Here is a 19,126-nt window from a genome sequence, read left to right as displayed (position 1 = left end):
CTACACTACCTCCTGCCTGATGGTAGGGGGCAAAAAGATTGGAGTCAGTTGATGAAGCTAGAGCTGTTTCTGCCAACACAAACTGACGGTGCCACTTCTATTAAGAAGTTCAGGCTCCACTTAGTGAGGTATTAAAACTCAGCGAGGACAGTTTACCCATCAGCTCAGAGGTATGTCATACTGAATGCCGATCTGAGGTCAATAGGCAGCATCCTGGCATATGAGGCATCACTTTCCAGGGACAGAGTGGAGTGCAGAGAATAAGGCATCATTAGTGGACTGATTTGAGCAATAAGCACACTGAAAAGGGTCCAAGGCAGCAGGAAGATGGGATTAATTTGATCAATAACCAGCCATTCAAAGCACTAAATTATTGTTGAGGTCAGGGCCGCTGGATGGTGATGGCGGTTGTTGCAGCAGGTTACTGTTGCACTCTTGGGAACCGGGATGATGGTGGCTGCCTGTAGCCTGAGGGGACAGTGGACTGTTCCAGAGAGATTTTGAAGATGTCTGTTAGAGCCTCAGTTAACTGGGCCGCACGATCCCTCAGCACCCGGCCAGGTATGTTATCAGGTCCTGCAGTTTCAGCTTTGCATGGGTTGATCCTGGCTAGGGTCTTCCTCACATCAGTGCAGCCAGACACAGTACCTGCAACTCGGGGGGAGGGGGGCCTTCCTTGGCAGCACGCCGTTACGTGCATCAAACTGAGCATTAAAGGAACTCAGCCTAACAGGAGGAGACGCTGTTGTGACACGTAGGGTGGACTTGCAGTCCGTTACGCTCTGAATGCCCTGCCACATACACCTCCGGTCTCTGGTGTCACAGAAATGGCTGTATATTCTCTGCGAATAATCCTGTCTTTGCCTTGGCATGGGAACGTGTAGCTCTTGATAACCTGAGAGTTGTCTTATCCCCTGATCGGAAGGCAGCATCCCAATCTCTCCGCAGTACTCAGTCCTCTGCCGACAACCATGGCTTCTGATTTGCCCGCACATTGACGTGTTTAATAATGGTGACATCCTCAATGTATTTCTATGTTGTCAGTCACAAATCACACATGTTCTTCAATGTTAATGTGATGGTCATCAGTAACTGACTCCCTGAACGTATCCCATTCCATGTTTTCAAAACAGTCCTGCAACACCGAGGCTGCTGCTTCTGGCCAAGTCCTCATCTCCCTTTGAACTGGTTTGAACCGTTTAATCAGTGGGCAGAATGCAGGAGTCAGCATACCAGGTAAGTGGTCAGAGAATCCAAGTGGGGAGAGGCAGCAGCTTTGGAAGCACCAGGGATGTTGGTATAAACCAGGTCCAATGTGCTTTCACCTCTAGTAGCAAAGTCAACATGCTGGTGGAATTTAGACAGGCACGGTTAAAGTCGCCAACAATAAAACCTTCAGGGTGTGCAATTTGCAAGTCAATGATGGCACTGTAGAGCTCATGAAAAGCTTCCTCCACGTTAGCAGATGCTGGGATGTTTACAGCCACAGTCACAATCGCAGTGAACTCCCTCAGTAAACAGAAGGGCCTGCACTTCACAATTAAGAACTCTACCATAGGCGAACAGTGGGTCATCACTACTGAAGCATTCACGTTTCAGTTCTTGTTAACGTAGATGTATATACCTCTATTGCAGGTTTTGCCAGAGATCATGGGAATTTTGTTGGCTTGAAAAGAGGTGAAACCCTCTAACAGCTACACACACACACAGTGTGTATTCATGCCATCAGGTTGGAGGCTACCCAGATATAATATAGTGTTGCTTCTCCTCCCTGAGGGCAGCCTTGACTTGGCACAAGAGGAGGCCATGGACTGACATGTCAGAATGGGAATGGGAATCAGAATTAAGAAGTTTGGCTACCGGGAAGTTCCACTTTTGGCAGATGGAGCAGAGGTGCTCACCGAAGCGGTCCCTCAATTTACAACGGGTCTCACCAATGTAGAGGAGGTCATACCGGGAGCGCCAGACACAATAGATGACCCCAGCAGAGTCTGGCTGGATGACTGTTTCAAGGATGGTATTGTGGAACCACATATCCATCAGAAGGAGCACGCAGCTATTCTTCATCTCACACTGATTTAGTCTCAGACACAAGTAATCTAATTTATTTTCCAGTGATCGAACGTTCGAAGGCAGAGTTGACGGGACAGATGGCCTGAAGGGTGTTGCCTTTAGTCTCACTTGAATACCAGTGTGCTTTCCTCTCTTTTGCTTGGTTGCACACTGCTTCTGATTGTGTCTCCCCTGGGTCACCACACAACGCGCGACAAGCCCATGCTATAGAGCTCGTCTACTATTCAACAACTTGCCATTGAGGTAGGCACAGTAACTGGTGTTCTTAATATCCAGAATTGCCTTGCGATCATAAGAATGACATAAAGGATAAACAACTGCATCATTAGTTGGAGCCGGAGTAGCCACTGCATCTGTTCGCACTGCCATCCTGATCTTCATAACTTGATAACTTGAGCAAGCTAGCTCTTTTCTCTTTGGAGTGTGGGAGGAGGAGAGGTGATTTGATTGAGTGTTTAAGATGATGAGGCATAGATAGAGTGGACAGCCAACACCCTTTTTCCCAGTGCAGCAATAATTAATATGAGAGGGTATAACTTTAAGGTGACTGGAGGAAAATATTGGGGGGGGGGCGGTGGATGTCAGGGGTATGATTCTTACTCAGTGATAAGTGCGTGGAATGCATTGCCAGGAGTGATGGTCGAGGCAAATACATGATTAGGGACATTTAAGAGACTCTTAGACACATGGATGAAAGGGAAATGGAGGGCAATGTGAGAGGGAAGTCAAAAGGTCGCCACAAAAGGTATAAATATATGAGTGGGCATAACTTACTTCAGTATTTTTTTAGAACCATTCTCGTCTAGCCTCCCTAGCTAAGGAAGGACATACTAGCAATGAAGAGGGAATGGGGAGAAATTAATCAGATTTGGCCTGTCCACTCTTGATCTTGGAAGGAAAGCTATTCTCACTGAACTGAATAAAATTCTCTTGAGTTTGTTTCTGGTGGCTGGAAGTGTCTAGAGAGGGGGAAATTATCTCAAAATAAGTAATTGGTTATTCATAACAAAGATGAGAAAGAAGTTCTTCACCCATAGGGTAGTAAATCTTTAAAATTCTCTACCACAAAACCTGTGTTAGGCCAGCTGCCATGCGCATTCAAGAATAGGAAAGTGCCACTAAGGTGAAAGATCGGCCTTGCACTGGTATCTGTTCGGCCTGGCAATGAGTGCCAAGCAACCTGCTCTATTGTATTATGTTCATAGATCTGCTGAATATTTTCTATTTAGTTACGAAGTGGGGCATTGGGCAGATTTATGCAAGTGGCTCATCATCAGGCCGTTATTAGAATGTGGCACCTGTTGCCCATCAGCTAATGAAGAGGTCCCAAGATAAAGAATTGCACCACATGTTCACCTGGAGACAGTAGAAAGGTGGTAGGCCTTGCCTGTACCATCCCATGGACTCTAATTAGACCATTAACAAATATACACCATCACTTTAGTGGTGAGGAGACAAAACATTAATCAGTTTAATAATAAAACATTTTAATTGGCCTTGACTTAAAGGATATTTATTTTCTTGTTAAAGACTGAAATATACAGACAAGAGATAACAAAGTGATTTTCCCATAGCCTTGGTGTTACCTATTGCAAGACAAAGCTTGGTTGCTTTTCTGAGATATGGTGAATTTTTAATGCTGCACACACAGAAAATGTAAATACATCTCATAACCATGAAGAGTACTGATGATTTGAGGAATTCCTCTGCCTTTATTCATACAGATTTTTTTCCCCTTTGCATTACATGGAATAGGTCTCAGTTTGGGGAAGTTCTGTAGATTTTAGTCAATGCATTGTTTGAAGTGTTGCCTCTTCTCTCTTTGGGGGTCACCGGTGCCTCATTTATAAACCTTTGCTTCACCTTCTCCTTTTCCTGATAAACCACCTGCTGCTTGACCGTCCCCTCGGGTTTTCTCATGTGAAAGCGCCTGTAGACGGGGATGGAGACGATGGTCTGAATGCATTTATCCACTGTCTGACGACAATGCTGTTTACTAAAGAGAGACTGTCTGAAGAGGTGGTTAATTTGCAGGATTTTTTCTCTCTGTATTTTGGCTTCTTCCCATAGTTTTACCATGCGGTCATGTTCGTTGCTCAGACTTCTCACCTGACTCTGTGCAGCCACGAGCTGGTCTTCGAAAACCTTCCTGACATTCTCTGTCTGTGCCAACTTCAAAGTCAGATGATCAATTTCCTGATTTAACCTGGCGTTTTCTTGCTGCAGGTCCTTGCATCGTTCAGCCCTCTCCTTCAGTTCTTTTAGCACCTCTTTGGTCAGCTTGCTCCTCAGTTTAGCGTTGGTATCCAGTTGTAACTCTGGCTGCAGTTTCTTAATGGTTTTGTGTAAATCTTTGTTCTCTGAGTTCAGCACCTTTACCTTCTCCTTCAATTCTCGGATCTGCATTCCCATTGATGTCTGAATCACATGCAATTTATCTCGGTTCACTTCCCCTTTTTTTGATGCTTCATCTCGCTCTTTTCTGTATTTCAGTAAGAGTTTCTTGGTCTCATACTTGGTCAATGTGTTTCTCTGTGCAGGTGAGTCCCAGATCTTCCCCTTTGGGTTGGACATATTTAATCTGAGGCTGGGACAAACACACAAACAGGTTTCACACATTTTACACATCAACCCTTCCTAATGGTGTTACTAGTTTAAGCAATCCTGGTGGCACTTGAAGTGAAACGTGCAATGGCTGTTACACAATACTACATATCTGCCCTTTAATAAGTGATTGGTTATTGTCTTCAATATCAGGAGGGGTGATAGCTAGAGAGACTTAAACTGGGAGATGAAGATTTTTATTTTGTTGTTACATTGTTCTAAAAGTGTGTGGAATCTTTCAAGGAATTGGGTAAAGACTTTTTAAAAAGTCTTTGTAAGGTGCTGGTAGAAAGCAGGGAAGTTGGATCAAAGTTCTAACATGAGAACTAAGGGGCAAATGGCTCCACAATATATAAGTGACGTTTCAAACTAGCGTGAGTTTTTTTAACAGTTACTATGGCAATCCTGTTAGTTTCTGCAGCTCTATTCTGGTAGTTGCTTGGTAAAGATGCTTCTCTGCAGAATAATTATATATTCGTGGTGAGTTTTATTCCAGTGAGTTAACCAGAGCCAAGCTTGTTCTGTAGGCATTTATTCTTTAAAAACTAGCACTTGTTCATCAGAAATAAGTTTTCAGTGATTCATCTATTTCTCTACCCTGGCTTTTGAATGTGTTCTGTGTCCTTTCCCCATTCTGCTCCTGTTTTAGCAAACAGCTACTTTTTTTTTAAAAAACTGCAAAACATTGTTTTTTCTTTCAAACATGACTTCTGATTCAGAATCCATTTCCCAAGAACATCCCTATAGTTGAAAACAAGACTTCCATCTTCTCAAGTGACTAAAATTTATGCTATCTGGTTACTAACCAAACGACTTATAGAAAATTATGATAGCTTTAATACATTGAAATAATTCCTTCAATCATAGCTGAACCTAAAATAACACAAATGGAAAGAGGCCATTTCTCTTCACCTCCCCCCCACCCCCCACCCCTGCAATCAACGACACATCACTGATAACCTAGCAATTTGTTTCACTCTTTGGCATATCTTGTTCTAACTATGGTGTTCATGTCAACACTTTCTAAAGTGTTTCTTCCTGGGAACATTATTCCTTTTCCATCACTTTAAAACTACGGGATTGCTTGTCTCTCCCTCTGCTTAGCCTTTCTACAGTTTTATGAATTAAAAAACTGCCAAATCTTCCTCATGTACTGTAGTTTCCCAAGCCCAGTGGCCAGTCTTATATCTGCATGTTAACCAAAAATCGCAGCCTTCATTTTTTTTCTATTCAGAAAGGCTTTGTGCCTTTATTGAAAAGCTGGCTTTTTTGATGGAAATGAGATTTGTCTAACGTGGTAACAATTTCAGGGAGAGATACGTCATATTTCCAATATTTTTTAAGAGACTTCAAAAGTGTACCTTGGGCACAGCTTTAAAAAATAATAGAATTCTAATTGATGGTAGCAGCATTCCAGCTGGTATTGCTTCCGATTTCACCGTTCTTTATTTAGCCTATTTGAAATGTATATCAGCTGATGTACCATAAGCATCTTTTAAATTATTCAGTTCAAATCGTGTAAAATCAGTTCTGCGTAGGTGAAGGAAGTTCTTAACTTCCCACTCATTTCCTACTAGTTGCTTAGAGGCTACAGTTGATATCTGGGTTCAGGTGAATGTTTTTCCACTGAGGATCTACCGTATACTGCAACAGTATAATGGAGCTTGTGCATATACAATAGCATTAATCAAGCCTCCTTATTCGTACTGTATTGTATTTATACTATTATTAAAGACAGCAGAGAACTACTCTAGATCCTCGTATTGAACACAAGAAAATAGGCAATTGCTCATTGTTACAGTGAAACTACGATTAAAATAAGTTTTTCTGATTCAGTGGCACGACCAGTTGGGCCAAGGGGGCAGATTGCTTGCTGTATGATCCTATTCTCTAGTCAGTTGGTAATGGATATAAACCAGAACTGTGACATGCTTAGTTCCAGAGTTCTGATATTGAGGGTTTCTTTCTGAGACCCAATTATCTGCAGTGTAGATAAAAAAGAAACAGCTTTCCTCTTATCGGAATTATCTCACCTATGGTTATATTGGTAGTGTTAACTTTTACTTAAAGTACCTAATTGAACATTTTAGGTTTTTACTTCTAATGTTTAAATATCCCTCCCACAACCGTATGTAGATTGCTTTGGGTCCATGAAGTGATCATTTTTCAAAGGCATTTATTGAGTCAAGTTGAGTACACCATTTGCTCGACTGGTCTTTGCCATCCGTTATGATGCTTATCAGCTGCCTCTCACCCCACTTCTTAAAAACTATAATCAGGATTTCCTTCTAGTTCTTTCTCTTTCATTCAGTTTCCCAAAAATGCATTTGTTATTTGATTCTATTTCTTGTACTTGCAGTCACCACATCACAATCCTTTGGGTAAAAATGTTTCTCTGAGTTCCCTATTGGGTTATTGATAATAACACTAGATGTGTGATAGCTAATTTCAGGAATCAACCACATTCTTTCTAGCTAAATCCTATCTGACATCTTTATTATCATAAGCACTTGCCTAGATTAGCCCGTCTGCAAAGGCATGTTCAACGCCCGCTGATTGCCTTATCCCATCTGATCTGGTCTCAATTTGTCTCTTTTGTGCACCTTCAGCATTGTTCTGCAGCCCAAAAATACAACATTCTGGCATGGCTTGATGGACACACACAACACCCTCAAAATGCTGGAGGAACTCAGCAGACCAGGCAGCATCTATGGAAAAGAGTACAGTCAACATTTCAGGCTGAGACCCTTCAGCTGGACTGGAGGAAAAAAGAAAGGGTCCCAGCCCGAAATGTCGGCTGTACTTTTTTTTGTAGATGCTGCTTGGCCTGCTGAGTTACTCCAGCATTTTGTGTGTGTGAGGGTTCCTCTTTTCATGTTAACTGCTAAGGCTAATAAAATGACTTCTCTGTAGTGTTATAATAAAATGGCTTCTCTGTAATGTTAACTGCTGAGGTAATGGGTTCTCTGTAGCAGCATGTTTGGGTTATAGGTAGAGATGACGGGATTATGGAATTCAGTTGCTAACCAATGGGCGAAATGTTATTCTTTCTTGTTTGTGTGAAAGCTGTTGGTTTTCGCGGGCTTTGGGGAGAAGATGCGATGGAGATGAAGAGAGGAGACGCGCATGAAGAGATGCTGTAGGCTGGCTGACAGAGCGGACTCCTAGTGGGTAGGGCTCGGGACCCTGCGGGGGTCGAAGGAGGATCAGCAAAGGAAAACCGTGAGCTCCAACGAATTGCCGAATTGTGCACAAACTGATTAAATAAATTCTTGGCGTCTTTTGTTTTATATTTTGTTCTCTATTAATCCCATAGTCCAAATAAGAGTTATAGAATCTTAATTGTTTAATCGCATATTGTGTACTGCTTGTCATTTCGGGGTACTGATTTGAAACAGGGGACACATCGCACAGCATCCACCCAAACGAGAGTTCTAGGGTTTGGCCAGGCAGGGGGTTATCACCCCGCAATCATGTCACTAGGCAAAGCGAGTGTTAAATGTGTATTTCTTGGATTTCCAGAACCTGCATATTTTCCTTTGTTTATGGTTCGATGGAGGTTGGATGCAGGCTTGCCAGCTTTTCTGCGTTTTAGTTCTATCTTTACAAGGTCAACAAAACAAATCCACTTTGTACCCACCATCCATAAAACTGCACTTCCTAACTGTAACAGGAGATGCTCAACTAAAATTAAGGATGCTTTTTCCCTGTCCTAGTATACAAAGGCATGTTCTATAGTTAATTACTAATTACAAAATTCATATTATTTCCTGATTTTAAAATATTCAGATATTGGTAAATATGTAAAATGCTTCTTAAATCTACATTCATGTTTTATTTACCTGTAACATTTTGACAAATTGATTTTCTAGAATCCTGTTTTGCAACTTGCTGCTCTGCATGCAATATGATCATTGTATAAAAAAGTGAAAAAGTTTTAAGTATTTTCATACCTTATTCCCGTTCGTGTTTGGTCCAGGACGTTAAAAAAAAATCTGTAGAGTGAGTCACTTTGTTTGTGTGGACAGAATCTGTCCTGTTTTTCTCCTGATTGATTGGAGTTCAGTTGATGTCCATGGAAGATCGAGCAGTAAAGGTACTGAAGCCTGTTTAGTTGCAACTGAGATAACACTAAGCTCATCTTTTCCTTTGCCATTAACATGCCCAGCTCAAATTACAGCCATTAATCAAGATGCATTAGTTACAACACATAGAATACTCAAGTGTAAAAGTAGGTTATAGTGACACCATAATCAGTGTTCCGTGGAACTGCAAATCAATAACAGCTGAATTTCTCATTTCCAGCTCAATTTTTCTAAGATGTGTCATTCAGTGCAGTCTTTATTTCATAACCATAAACTACTGAGTCGGGTTGAGTGATACTAATCACTTGCTTACATTCTTCTGTGGGAAACTGTAAAATTCAATAACGTTTTCATCACTTGGCATGGAGAACTTTAATCCCCATCCAGCAGTCTGCTTTAATGTGATTCCAAACCCAAACTCAAAAGCCTCTGAGTAAGGCATCCTGGATGAATAATCAATATAGCCTTGTTTGAATAATGAGTAATCTCTCAAGTTGTGAAGCTAGTTAGTATACAGAAGGGGGAGGGGTGTGGGGCTTATTGATATTTCCAGACTGTCCTGAACAATTGTGAACATGCATCATGTTCCAACAGTGCTGACTGGATATTGGTCAAATGTTGGGTAACTGTTGTATGACTAGAACCAGGTTATAGACAGTGACTTACATACTACAAGTAGCCTGATGGTAACTAGCAGTTGGAGCAAAAAACTGCAGATGCTGGAATCCAGAATCAGAAACAGGAAATGTTGAAGCTACTCGGCAGGTCAAGTAAATGTCAATCTTTCAGATCAAGGTCCCTTTATCATGACTGGATAGCTGCAAAGGCAAATGTGCTTCAAGTTGCTTAGTTGATAATAAAGTTGATAATTATCAGATCATTATTTTATGGTGATATTAACCAAGGCAAAGAAAAATCCCCTACTCTTTAAAGACATGCTATGGGATCCTGCTTCTAGTTGACATAGCAAATGGTTCAATTTCTCATTTGCAAAGAGTACCCCTGACGGTGCTGAACTATTAAGGACTGCATTGCGGTGCCAATTTAAAAGTTGTTTTCTGGAGCTCGGAGTTGAATACTTAACCTTTTGACTCTGGTGGGATTAACACCACAAAGACATTACTAAAATTGCTTACTTAGTTTGAGGCCAAGTTCTTCTTTAATTACTTTATGACACATAGGAAAGACTTAAAATGGAATATATATACTGTATGTATATATGAGTTTATGTAGACCCACCTGCACTATATACTACCACTGACGTTTGTTGCTAAAGAGCAGAGTTTTTTTTCCCCCAGAATTGCTCACCAAAGGCAATGAGTCTGAAATCTACTGAAACATTCAACAGAAACTTGGATTAGGTTCCATTTTCAAGGAGAGTAGAGATACAAGACTTGATCCGAGCCAAATTGGAAACAAAAGCCAACTGCAACTCAATTACAGAAAATTAGTTTATATATTAACAAGCTGCCTTTCTGGCATCCTATCACACTTCTCAGGTGTATATGTATAAAATGTCTAACAGTTTTATTCAAAAAGACAAGCAGTCTTCAAATACTTTAAGACATAAGGTAATAACATTAAAATAAGTAATAGCTTTCATAGTAGTAGAACCTTGCAGTTTGCAAATGAGTTGGTATGTTTCCTACTTTAAAAACTGGAACTTCAGGAGTACTTAAATATCTGGTGACTATCTTAGTACCACTGGAGGCTATTCAACCCCTCAAGTCTATACCACTTCCTGGCACATTTCCATTCACCACTCTTTCTCATTTTCTCTATAGCTTATTTGCATGGCAATTAACAATTATTGGGTTAAGTAACCACTTCAGTTCAAGCTATTTTTAACAAACTGCCAGCTGATCCAGTCACTTTTATGAGTTTACTCGCAAAGTGGTTTAAAATCTCTTTTCTTTGATGCATTCCATGTGATATCAAGAAGTGGCTGTGTACAGTGAAGGGGTTGGATCTGGTAATATCGTGGTTGTAGCACTGGTCCTGTATTTCAGAACAAGCTACATCTCCAGTACATTTACAACATTGGTGTCCACCTGATTATATGGAAAATTGTCCCAAATGTCCTTCACAAATACATTTACCATAACTTCATCAATTATCTTCATTTCATCGATACACCAGAATACACTGGATAACAACACTTTTGCTTCCTAAATACTTTTGGGTGGTATCTTATGGATTTGGGGCTGCTGCTCATGAAAATCACCATGAAATTTCCCTATCATGCACAATATTTTTAAAATAGCCTATTTTTGTTATTCCAATTCATAATTCAAGTCAATTAAAATGTTCCCCACAATGTAAGCTGAAATGTTTTCTATCTTGTCCAGGCATGCTTAGACAGGGTAGGTTTTAGAAAGGTTATGAATTTCCTTGAAGGATTTTGATATTTGACGCAGATATTTCCCAGAATAACTGATGCCAAGATTAATGAAGACATTTGTGTTGGTCTGCAAATCAAACAGGTTATCAATGACAGGTAATTCAAAGAGCTTCTAGTGGGACCAGAAAAATCACATGGAAAGCATTCAAAGATGTTGAAAATTTTGTTGGCAAGTACAGAGCATCAAACTACATGCAGCTGGTTGACAACCTACTTCAAGCTTACAAAACCATGAAGTGCTACATGTCACTAAAGATTCATTTTCTGAATTCCCATTTCGAAGACTTCTTCGCAAATCTTAGTGCTGTCAGTGACGAGCATGATGAAAGGTTTCGTCAGGACATTGTGGTCATGGAGAAATGGTATCAGGGCAACTAGAATCCATCAATGCTGGCTGATTATTGTTGGACACTTAAGTGAGAAGCCTTAGGCACTGAGCACAAATGAAAATCATCAATAAAACATTTCTAGTTTGGTTGAACTATTGCAAAGTGTCAGCACCATTGTGCAATTGAAAACATTATATTCAATAAAAAAAATTCTTGTTTCTCCAAATTCCTATGTGATACAAGTAGTCTGAACATGTGTTCACCTTCAAGTGGTTTATCATAAACAAACAAAAAATCCCGGGGAAGCAACACTATTGAAAAAGATTGTTGTCCAGTGCAGATACATGTTGATGAGTCGCAAATAACATTTGTCCCAGAAAAATGCCAGGCAATAACCATTTCCAATAGTCTAACTACCTATCCTTGACAATCAAAGAAATTGTCACTGCCATATCCCATTTATTACCTGGGGATCATTATTGACTGGAAACTCCGCTGGACCAGCCTCATATATACTGTTGTTCACAAGAGTCAAGAGTGTGGGTATCCTGAAGTGAGTGACTCTGTTCCTGATAACCTAAGGCTTTTCCAGTCACATACAAGGAACAAGTCAGAGTGTGATGGAATACCTTTTACTTGAAAGTGGCTTTGCCTAGGATACTTCCACGGGCACTTGATATCTGGAGCCAAGATGTATGACTTCTACTAACCACAGCCTTCTTCCTTTGAGTAAGTATGACTATAACCACTGGAAAGTTTACTCTTTGTTCACTGACTCCACAGAGATGCAGCTAGTTTTGAGTTTAGGTCCAGTGCCTCCAGCAGATACCACTCCTTCACTGTGTCCATTTTTACCAAGATGCCTTGATGCTGCACCTGTCAGATATTGCCCTGATGTTGAGGTCAGCCACTCTGCCTGTCTGGATGAATGCAACACCAGTGTATCTTAGGAATCTCAACGCCATACAAGATGAAAGTAGCCCATTTAACTGGTACCTTATTAATCGTTCTAAATATTCCTTCCTTCCACTGCTACTCAATGGTGGCTGCTTTGACTACCAACTTCAAAATGCACTACAGTTACTTGCTCTGGCTATGCTGAGAACTTCAGAAAACCTGCCCACCCCTATTACCAAGAAAGAACAAGGCAGGAGTGTAGAGGCTCCCAAGGAAGCTCACTACTACCTAGGCATTTGAAGATAGGATATAACTGTTGACTTTGCATGCCCAGATCCTGAAAAGGTAAAGAAAATAGGTTGAGAGAAAGCATTTTTAAACTATCCATATGCTTCTGTTTACTGGCTTGCCAACAAAACAATTTTAAATCTTTCCTTCAATAGTGGTTGCTGATGACCATATTTGCTGTATGCTGGCATACATATAGGTACTTACAGTAATAAGACCAGAAAATACTGCGAACAGCAGTTGCACAAAAAGCTGTTAATTTTTTTCAGTCCTGTTGAAGAGACTTCCATTGGAAATATTAATATTTACGATGGAAGTTTCTTCATCAGAACTGGGAAGAAAGAGAAAACAAGTTTTTTTTAAATTGTGGAGAGGGTATGGATAGATTAAAAAAAATGAATCTTTCTGATGAAGGTATTCCATTAACTGTAATTGGATGACCACATTACAACATATCCCCATGATTATCCTGGCTTTACCTTACACGATATATTCCCTTTTTCCGGTCCATCCCCCAACCACCTTCTGCAAGTTAATACAACTTCTTTTTTTCCTTTTTTACAGTTCTGATAAGAGCTTTAGACCTGAAACATTATGAGTATTTCCAGCAATTAAGATCTTGACTTCAGATTTTCAGTATCTAGTTTTGTATTCACAAAAAGGTCCCTCAAACCACCAGGAACATAATTGGTCATCTGCAACTGGGGTCAGGAATGAGCTGATTTGGGGAAGCAGAGAGTTATGTCTGGAGGTCAGAGATAATTCTGAAGATGTGAAGATGAATATTCTGACAGCTTTGATTGCTTTTCTGGATCTTCCTAATCCTTTGCAGAATTTTAATCCAAGTGATTAAACTGTAGGTTACAGTCTATAGAAGGGATTTGGAAAAATGATAGATCAGTCTAGAGCAAGACAAATGATTATGGATTTTATCCTGCATTTTGCCTGAGCAATGATGACATGGTAACTTTCCTTTTTATTGATCACAGCACTTGAGGTTGGACAAATAATAGGCAATTGATCTGTGGTTGTTGATCCATAACAAAAATGGCAGAAGCAGACCAAACAAAAAAGTGTAGACAATATGGGCTGAAAGATGGATTTATACCAACACCAAGTAACCAAAAGCAGTCAAGGTGTCTGTTGTGTATTTTTTTTCCAAATGAGGCAATGAAACCGTCCAGGCTCCATGAACATTTGAAGAGAATACAATCTGATAAAGTGAACAGGAACTCAGATTATGTTCAACACACACAATGCAGCATCTGTGGATTTTCTTTTGTTTATGCTTGGCTGATGTTCAGTCACTTTGTGAAAACTTTTAAAAATGGAAAACACTGTAAAATGATTGTCAGCACCTCACAACAAAACTGATGGTTTGTGTGCTTTATGCATTTCATTGCTCGTTGCTAAATCTGAAAAGCCTTATACAATTGTAGAACTGCTTCTGCCAGCAGTATGGAAGCCTCTGAGTACAGTTTTGCATAGGTCATCAAACCAAATAACTAAAGTAATTCTACTCAGCGACAACTCTGTTGGAAGATGAATAAATGTGATGTCTGAGCATGTGGAAGACCCATTGTGCAACATACTTGTGGACAACAGAACTTGCTCTACAGTTAGATGTGTCAACTTCACCAAGCAAAATAACTTTGCTTCTTTTTTATGTTTACTTCATAAAAGATGAACGCATAGTTCAGGAGAAGTTATTTACAAGGGGACTAGTAATAGGTACAAAAAGGGAGTCAATATTTCAGGTTGATGGGTAATTTTTCAAAGAGGACATTCTGCTCACCAACATTCTTGCTTGTCCAACAGGTGGGGCACCACCAACGATAGGATGCCACTGTGGAGTTATCACTTTCTTGAAAAAAGCTGTAGCTAATATATTTACCATTCACTGTGTAATTCACAGACAACAACTTGACAAAAAAAACCCAAGTGATTGGCTGCACAAATCATTAAATACTGTTATCACATCAGTAAATAAAATCAAGTCCTATGCTCTCAACTATCTCAAGAGCTTTGCATTGAGAACGATGGACAGTTTGAATGCTTGCTGTTGCACAACAAAAGTGAGGTGGCTCTGTAAAGGAAACTGCCTGAGATGTTTGAAACAGTGACTAAATTCTTTGAAGACTTGAACTCTTCATTCAGTAATCAACTCTAGAATATTAGGCATGACTTTGCTTATTTGTCAGAATTATTTGCAAAATTTAATGTAGTAATACTTCAATTGCAAGGAAATTGTGTGAATCTTATCAAAGTCAAATCAGTTGTTTCCACATTTCTGTCCAAGTTAACCCTATTTAAGTGCAACATCGGCTGTCATGACTTTTCCAATTTCCACTCCTATGATGATCTTCAAGTATACTGCGTCAAATTGATGAGCTGCATAGAGAAATATAAGAGAGATTTCAGGATCTTCTCTCGCTCTAAATTCCAGATTGGGTAATAAATCCATTCCTCAACACTTTGAATGAGGAATTAACAGAAAGGATGGAGAAAAAACTGATTTCGCCACAAAATGATTTTAAACTGAAGCCACAGTTCAGAAACTCATATCAAGACTTTTGGTTGCAGAAAGAAATCTCTGAACATTATCTTAGCACTATGGAAAAAGGTCAAGATGTTTTTAATTGCCTTTCCAACAGTTGCCCAACTTCTTTCAAAGGAATGAAACAGACTGCAAATTACTGAACTTCAGGATGTGAAACTCCTGAGTGACAGTCAGATCGATATTGAGAAGCTCACATCACTGCACCAAACACATCCATCTCATAGAAAGATGAAAAAGCAATTTAGTAGTGAATATTTGGACTACCAATGTATGATCTAAAATTATTGATGAAATTTTTGACTGTAATTTTATTTTATTCTGTTAATTTTATTTGTACCATATTTGCAATTATTTGTCACTGCTTTGAATTTGCAATTCTTTTTCTTTCATTGTGCATCAGGAATCAAAATTCTTTATACTTATTATGTAATGGCCTGAAAGGGAGAGGGTTTGCTGGGGATGTGGTCTGGGAGCCAAGGGGCCAGGACCCCCCAAAAAAAAAATTGAGATGGAAACCACTGCTCTAGAGCCTTGTATGTGAAAATCCTAGGAGATAAGCAGTTTTTGAGATATTCAAACCACCCTGCATGACACCAACAATTATTCTACGGTCAGTTACTTAAGTCACGCTTCTTCACCGTTCTGAAGTTTGGTCTTAACAACTGAACTTCTTGATCATGTCTGCATGCTTTTCTGCATTAAATTGCTGCCAAGTGATTGACTGATTAGATAATTTGCATTAATCAGCAGGTGTATAGATGCACCTAATAAAGTGGCCACTGAGTGTATTTTGTAGATGACTTCTCCTACCTTGCATGTTAGGAGGGAGGCAGTGACAATTCACCTAGCAGTTTGAGAGAGAGAAACTCAAATCAGATGTATCAGTATTATAGTGGAGTACACGAACTCCAGCGGCATACGAGAGGAGGAACTGGCCATGGTTGATTGGAAGGGTCACTACCAGGACGACAGCAGAATAGCAATGCTGGAGTTTCTGGGAGCAATTCGAAAGGTGCATGATAAGATTAATCCCAAAGAAATATTCTGAAGGGAGCATGAGGTCAAAAACAGCATTAAAAGATATGTATATGTATATGGTGGGGGGGGGGGGAGAAGTGAGTGCAGCTGCCATTATTAAGGAGAAGGTGTTTAGGATCTGAATGGTATGAAGGTAGATAAGTCACGTGGACTAGATGGACTACACCTCAGGGTTCTGAAACAGGTAGCTGGAGGCATTAGTAATGATCCTTCAAGAATAACTAAATCTGCAATTGTTCCAGAGGACTAGAAAATTGGAAATGTTGCTCACTCTTTAAGAAGGGGGCAGAAAAAAGAAAATTATATTCTGACTTCAGTGGATGGTAAGATGCTAGAGTACGTGATTAAGGATGAGCTTCCAGGGTACTTGGAGGGACATGATAAAATAGGCTGAAGCAAGCATGGTTTCCTTAAGAGGAAATGTTGCCTGAAAAATCTGTTGGAACCCTTTGAGGAAATAACAGGGAGGATAAGCGGAGGAGAGTCAGTGGATGTTGTTTACTTGGATTTTCACAAGGCCTTTGACAAGGTGCCACTCATGAGGCTGTTAAACAAGAGCCCATGATATTACATGAAAGATATTAGCATAGATAAGAGACTGGCTGACTGGCAGGAAGCAAAGATTGAGAATAAAGGAAGGCCCTTTCTGGTTGATTGCCCATGACTAGTGATGTTCTGCAGGGGTTGATGTTGGGGCCATTTACTTTCATGTCAATGTCAGTGATTTGGATGACCAAATTAATGGCTTTATGGACATGTTTGTGGATGATCTAAGGATAAGTGAAGGGACAGGTAATGTTGAGGAAGCAGGGAGTCTGTAGGAGGACCTAAGACAAATTAGGAAAATGAGCAAAGAAGTGGCAGATGAAATACAGTGTAGGAAAGTATATGGCTATGCACGTTGGTAGAGGAATAAAGGCATAGAATTGTTTTCTAAATGGAGGGTAAATTCAGAAATCAGAAGTGCAAAGATACTTGGGGGGCCTTTATGCAATATTCCCTAAAGGTAAACTTTGCAAGTAGATTTAGTAGTAAGTTAAGCAAATGCAATATTAGCATTAATTCAAGAGGACTAGAATATAAAAGCAAGATGTTAGGGAGCCTCCAAATACAAGGACATCCATTTAGAACAGAGATGAGGAGGAATTTCTTTAGCCATTTGTGGAATTTATTGTCGCAAACAGATGTAGAGGGGGTCAAGTCATTGGTATATTTAAAGCAGAGATTGATAAGATTTGTAAGAGCATCAGAGATTACTGGGAGAAGGCAGGAGAATGTGGTTGAGAAAGATAATAAATCAGCCACAATCAGAGCAAACTTGATGGGTCAAAAGGCTTTGTTCCTATATTTCATGGTTCGATGACTACTTTTTGTTTCCATTCCTGGAAGTAAGAAAGATACACTAAAGACACAGCAAATCTTTCACCCAAAAATTGGCAATTCTTCATTTGCATACAGTGATTCTCATTATAATGGCTGTAACAATTCCATATGACATGTGTTTATACATTCAATGGATTTCACCTTTTTGTCAAGTTCTACATAAAACTATGAAATAAAACTAACTTATGTACATTTTACAATTGGCATATTTTAAATAAAGTATAGCTGTTCAAAAAATTGTAATTTAATTATCTATACATTAAAGATTACAAACAATATCTTTCCCCAAGCTCAATTAGCAACCTATGAGAAACAGTATTTACAATTTGTAATGTGTACCTTTCATTAGACAGTGGAAAAATAGAACAGGAAAAACATTAGCCACAAAGAAAAAAAATCCCAAAACCTGATTTAATTGGTTTAGATGTCTACCATAGTCAAATAAATCAGCATATATCTTTGTAGACTAATTAAATAATCCGTGTTACACCGACTGTTTAGTTTGAAGAGTCTTTCTGCACACCAAGATATCAGAGAACAAATCTAAAAAAAAATTAAAAAGAAACTTTTTGTTTAGGATGCAGAGACATGATGTAATTGAAATTTATAAAATAAAAATGAATTGACAAGTTCACAAATGCATAGTGTCTTTATAATTTAAGGATGAGTTAATTATTTCAAACTTAGGTTCAATAAATACTTTGAAAATACATCCAAAAGACACTGCTTTTTCAAACTGAAAATATAGCAGACAAAGGTGAACTCAGAAACGGTACTGAAACTGACTGAATAACAAGATCAGGTTGGGATACTGGCAGAGAGAAATGTAATCTAGGTATGTAAAGCGCACCTATGATAGGGAGGGTGAACATGATAAACCAAAGTAAAATGGGTTTATTTAAAAAGGTATCATTTAAAGCTCCTAAATTTTGCATCATATTTTGCAAATTATAGAAAACACCTACTCTTTTTCATTAACACAAGAGATTCTGCAGATGTTGAAAATCTTGAGCAATACACACAAAATGCTGGAGCATACTGATGAAGGGTCTCATTATTCCCAACCATAGATGCTGCCTGACTTGCTGAGTTCTCCCAGCATTTTATGTGTGTTACTCTTTCTCACTAATTTTAAACCAGGCCAATGGAACAAAAGGAAAAGTGGTTCCACAATTACTCAATGAAAACCCTCAAAGATTGGAGAATTCCACAAATTCTTGGGATTATGGTGAGCGAGGGAATTGGATACTGTGTTTGTATTTTAGACAGAAAAAATGTATTGAGTCAGTAAAAATCACCAGCACCAGAACACAAACAAGAATTTGTTTTTAAAAAAGGTGAAATAACTGAGTATGACTGCACAGGAAGGTAGAAAAGTAATTGATTTATTGGTATACTTTATCTTCCCCCCCCCCATTTTAAATGGGAACACGAAATTATAGATTATTAACTAAATCATAACAAGTCA

At 39.3% G+C, this 19,126-nt stretch overlaps 2 protein-coding genes and 1 long non-coding RNA gene across 5 annotated transcripts in view; 1 reads left to right on the top strand and 2 right to left on the bottom strand.

Annotated features, from left to right (window-relative positions):
• The first annotated feature begins 1,151 nt into the window (after nucleotides 1-1,151).
• On the top strand, nucleotides 1,152-7,946 carry LOC134355153 (uncharacterized). The gene is made up of 3 exons (XR_010019965.1): nucleotides 1,152-1,236; nucleotides 2,116-2,316; nucleotides 7,744-7,946. It is a non-coding gene; the product is annotated as an uncharacterized LOC134355153 (long non-coding RNA).
• zgc:113691 (uncharacterized protein LOC503529 homolog) lies at nucleotides 3,782-4,647 on the bottom strand. Its single transcript, XM_063064831.1, has one exon. The coding sequence runs from the start codon at nucleotides 4,645-4,647 to the stop codon at nucleotides 3,832-3,834; it is 816 nt and encodes a 271-aa protein (XP_062920901.1). The 3' UTR covers nucleotides 3,782-3,831.
• An 8,386-nt stretch (nucleotides 7,947-16,332) lies between the features above and the next one.
• LOC134354755 (protein YIPF1-like) overlaps nucleotides 16,333-19,126 on the bottom strand; it is a 34,542-nt gene continuing 31,748 nt past the window's right edge. For 2 of the 3 annotated variants that reach the window (XM_063063964.1, XM_063063965.1), the window contains exon 10: nucleotides 16,333-18,201. The gene's annotated coding sequence lies outside the window, so the exon portion shown is untranslated. The remainder of the gene's footprint in view (nucleotides 18,202-19,126) is intronic. The other variant, XM_063063963.1, reaches the window with a different exon arrangement.

Source organism: Mobula hypostoma, chromosome 12, assembly GCF_963921235.1.
Source record: "Mobula hypostoma chromosome 12, sMobHyp1.1, whole genome shotgun sequence".
In the NCBI taxonomy this organism is placed as follows: domain Eukaryota; kingdom Metazoa; phylum Chordata; class Chondrichthyes; order Myliobatiformes; family Myliobatidae; genus Mobula; species Mobula hypostoma.
This window is presented reverse-complemented; position numbering and strand designations above follow the sequence as displayed.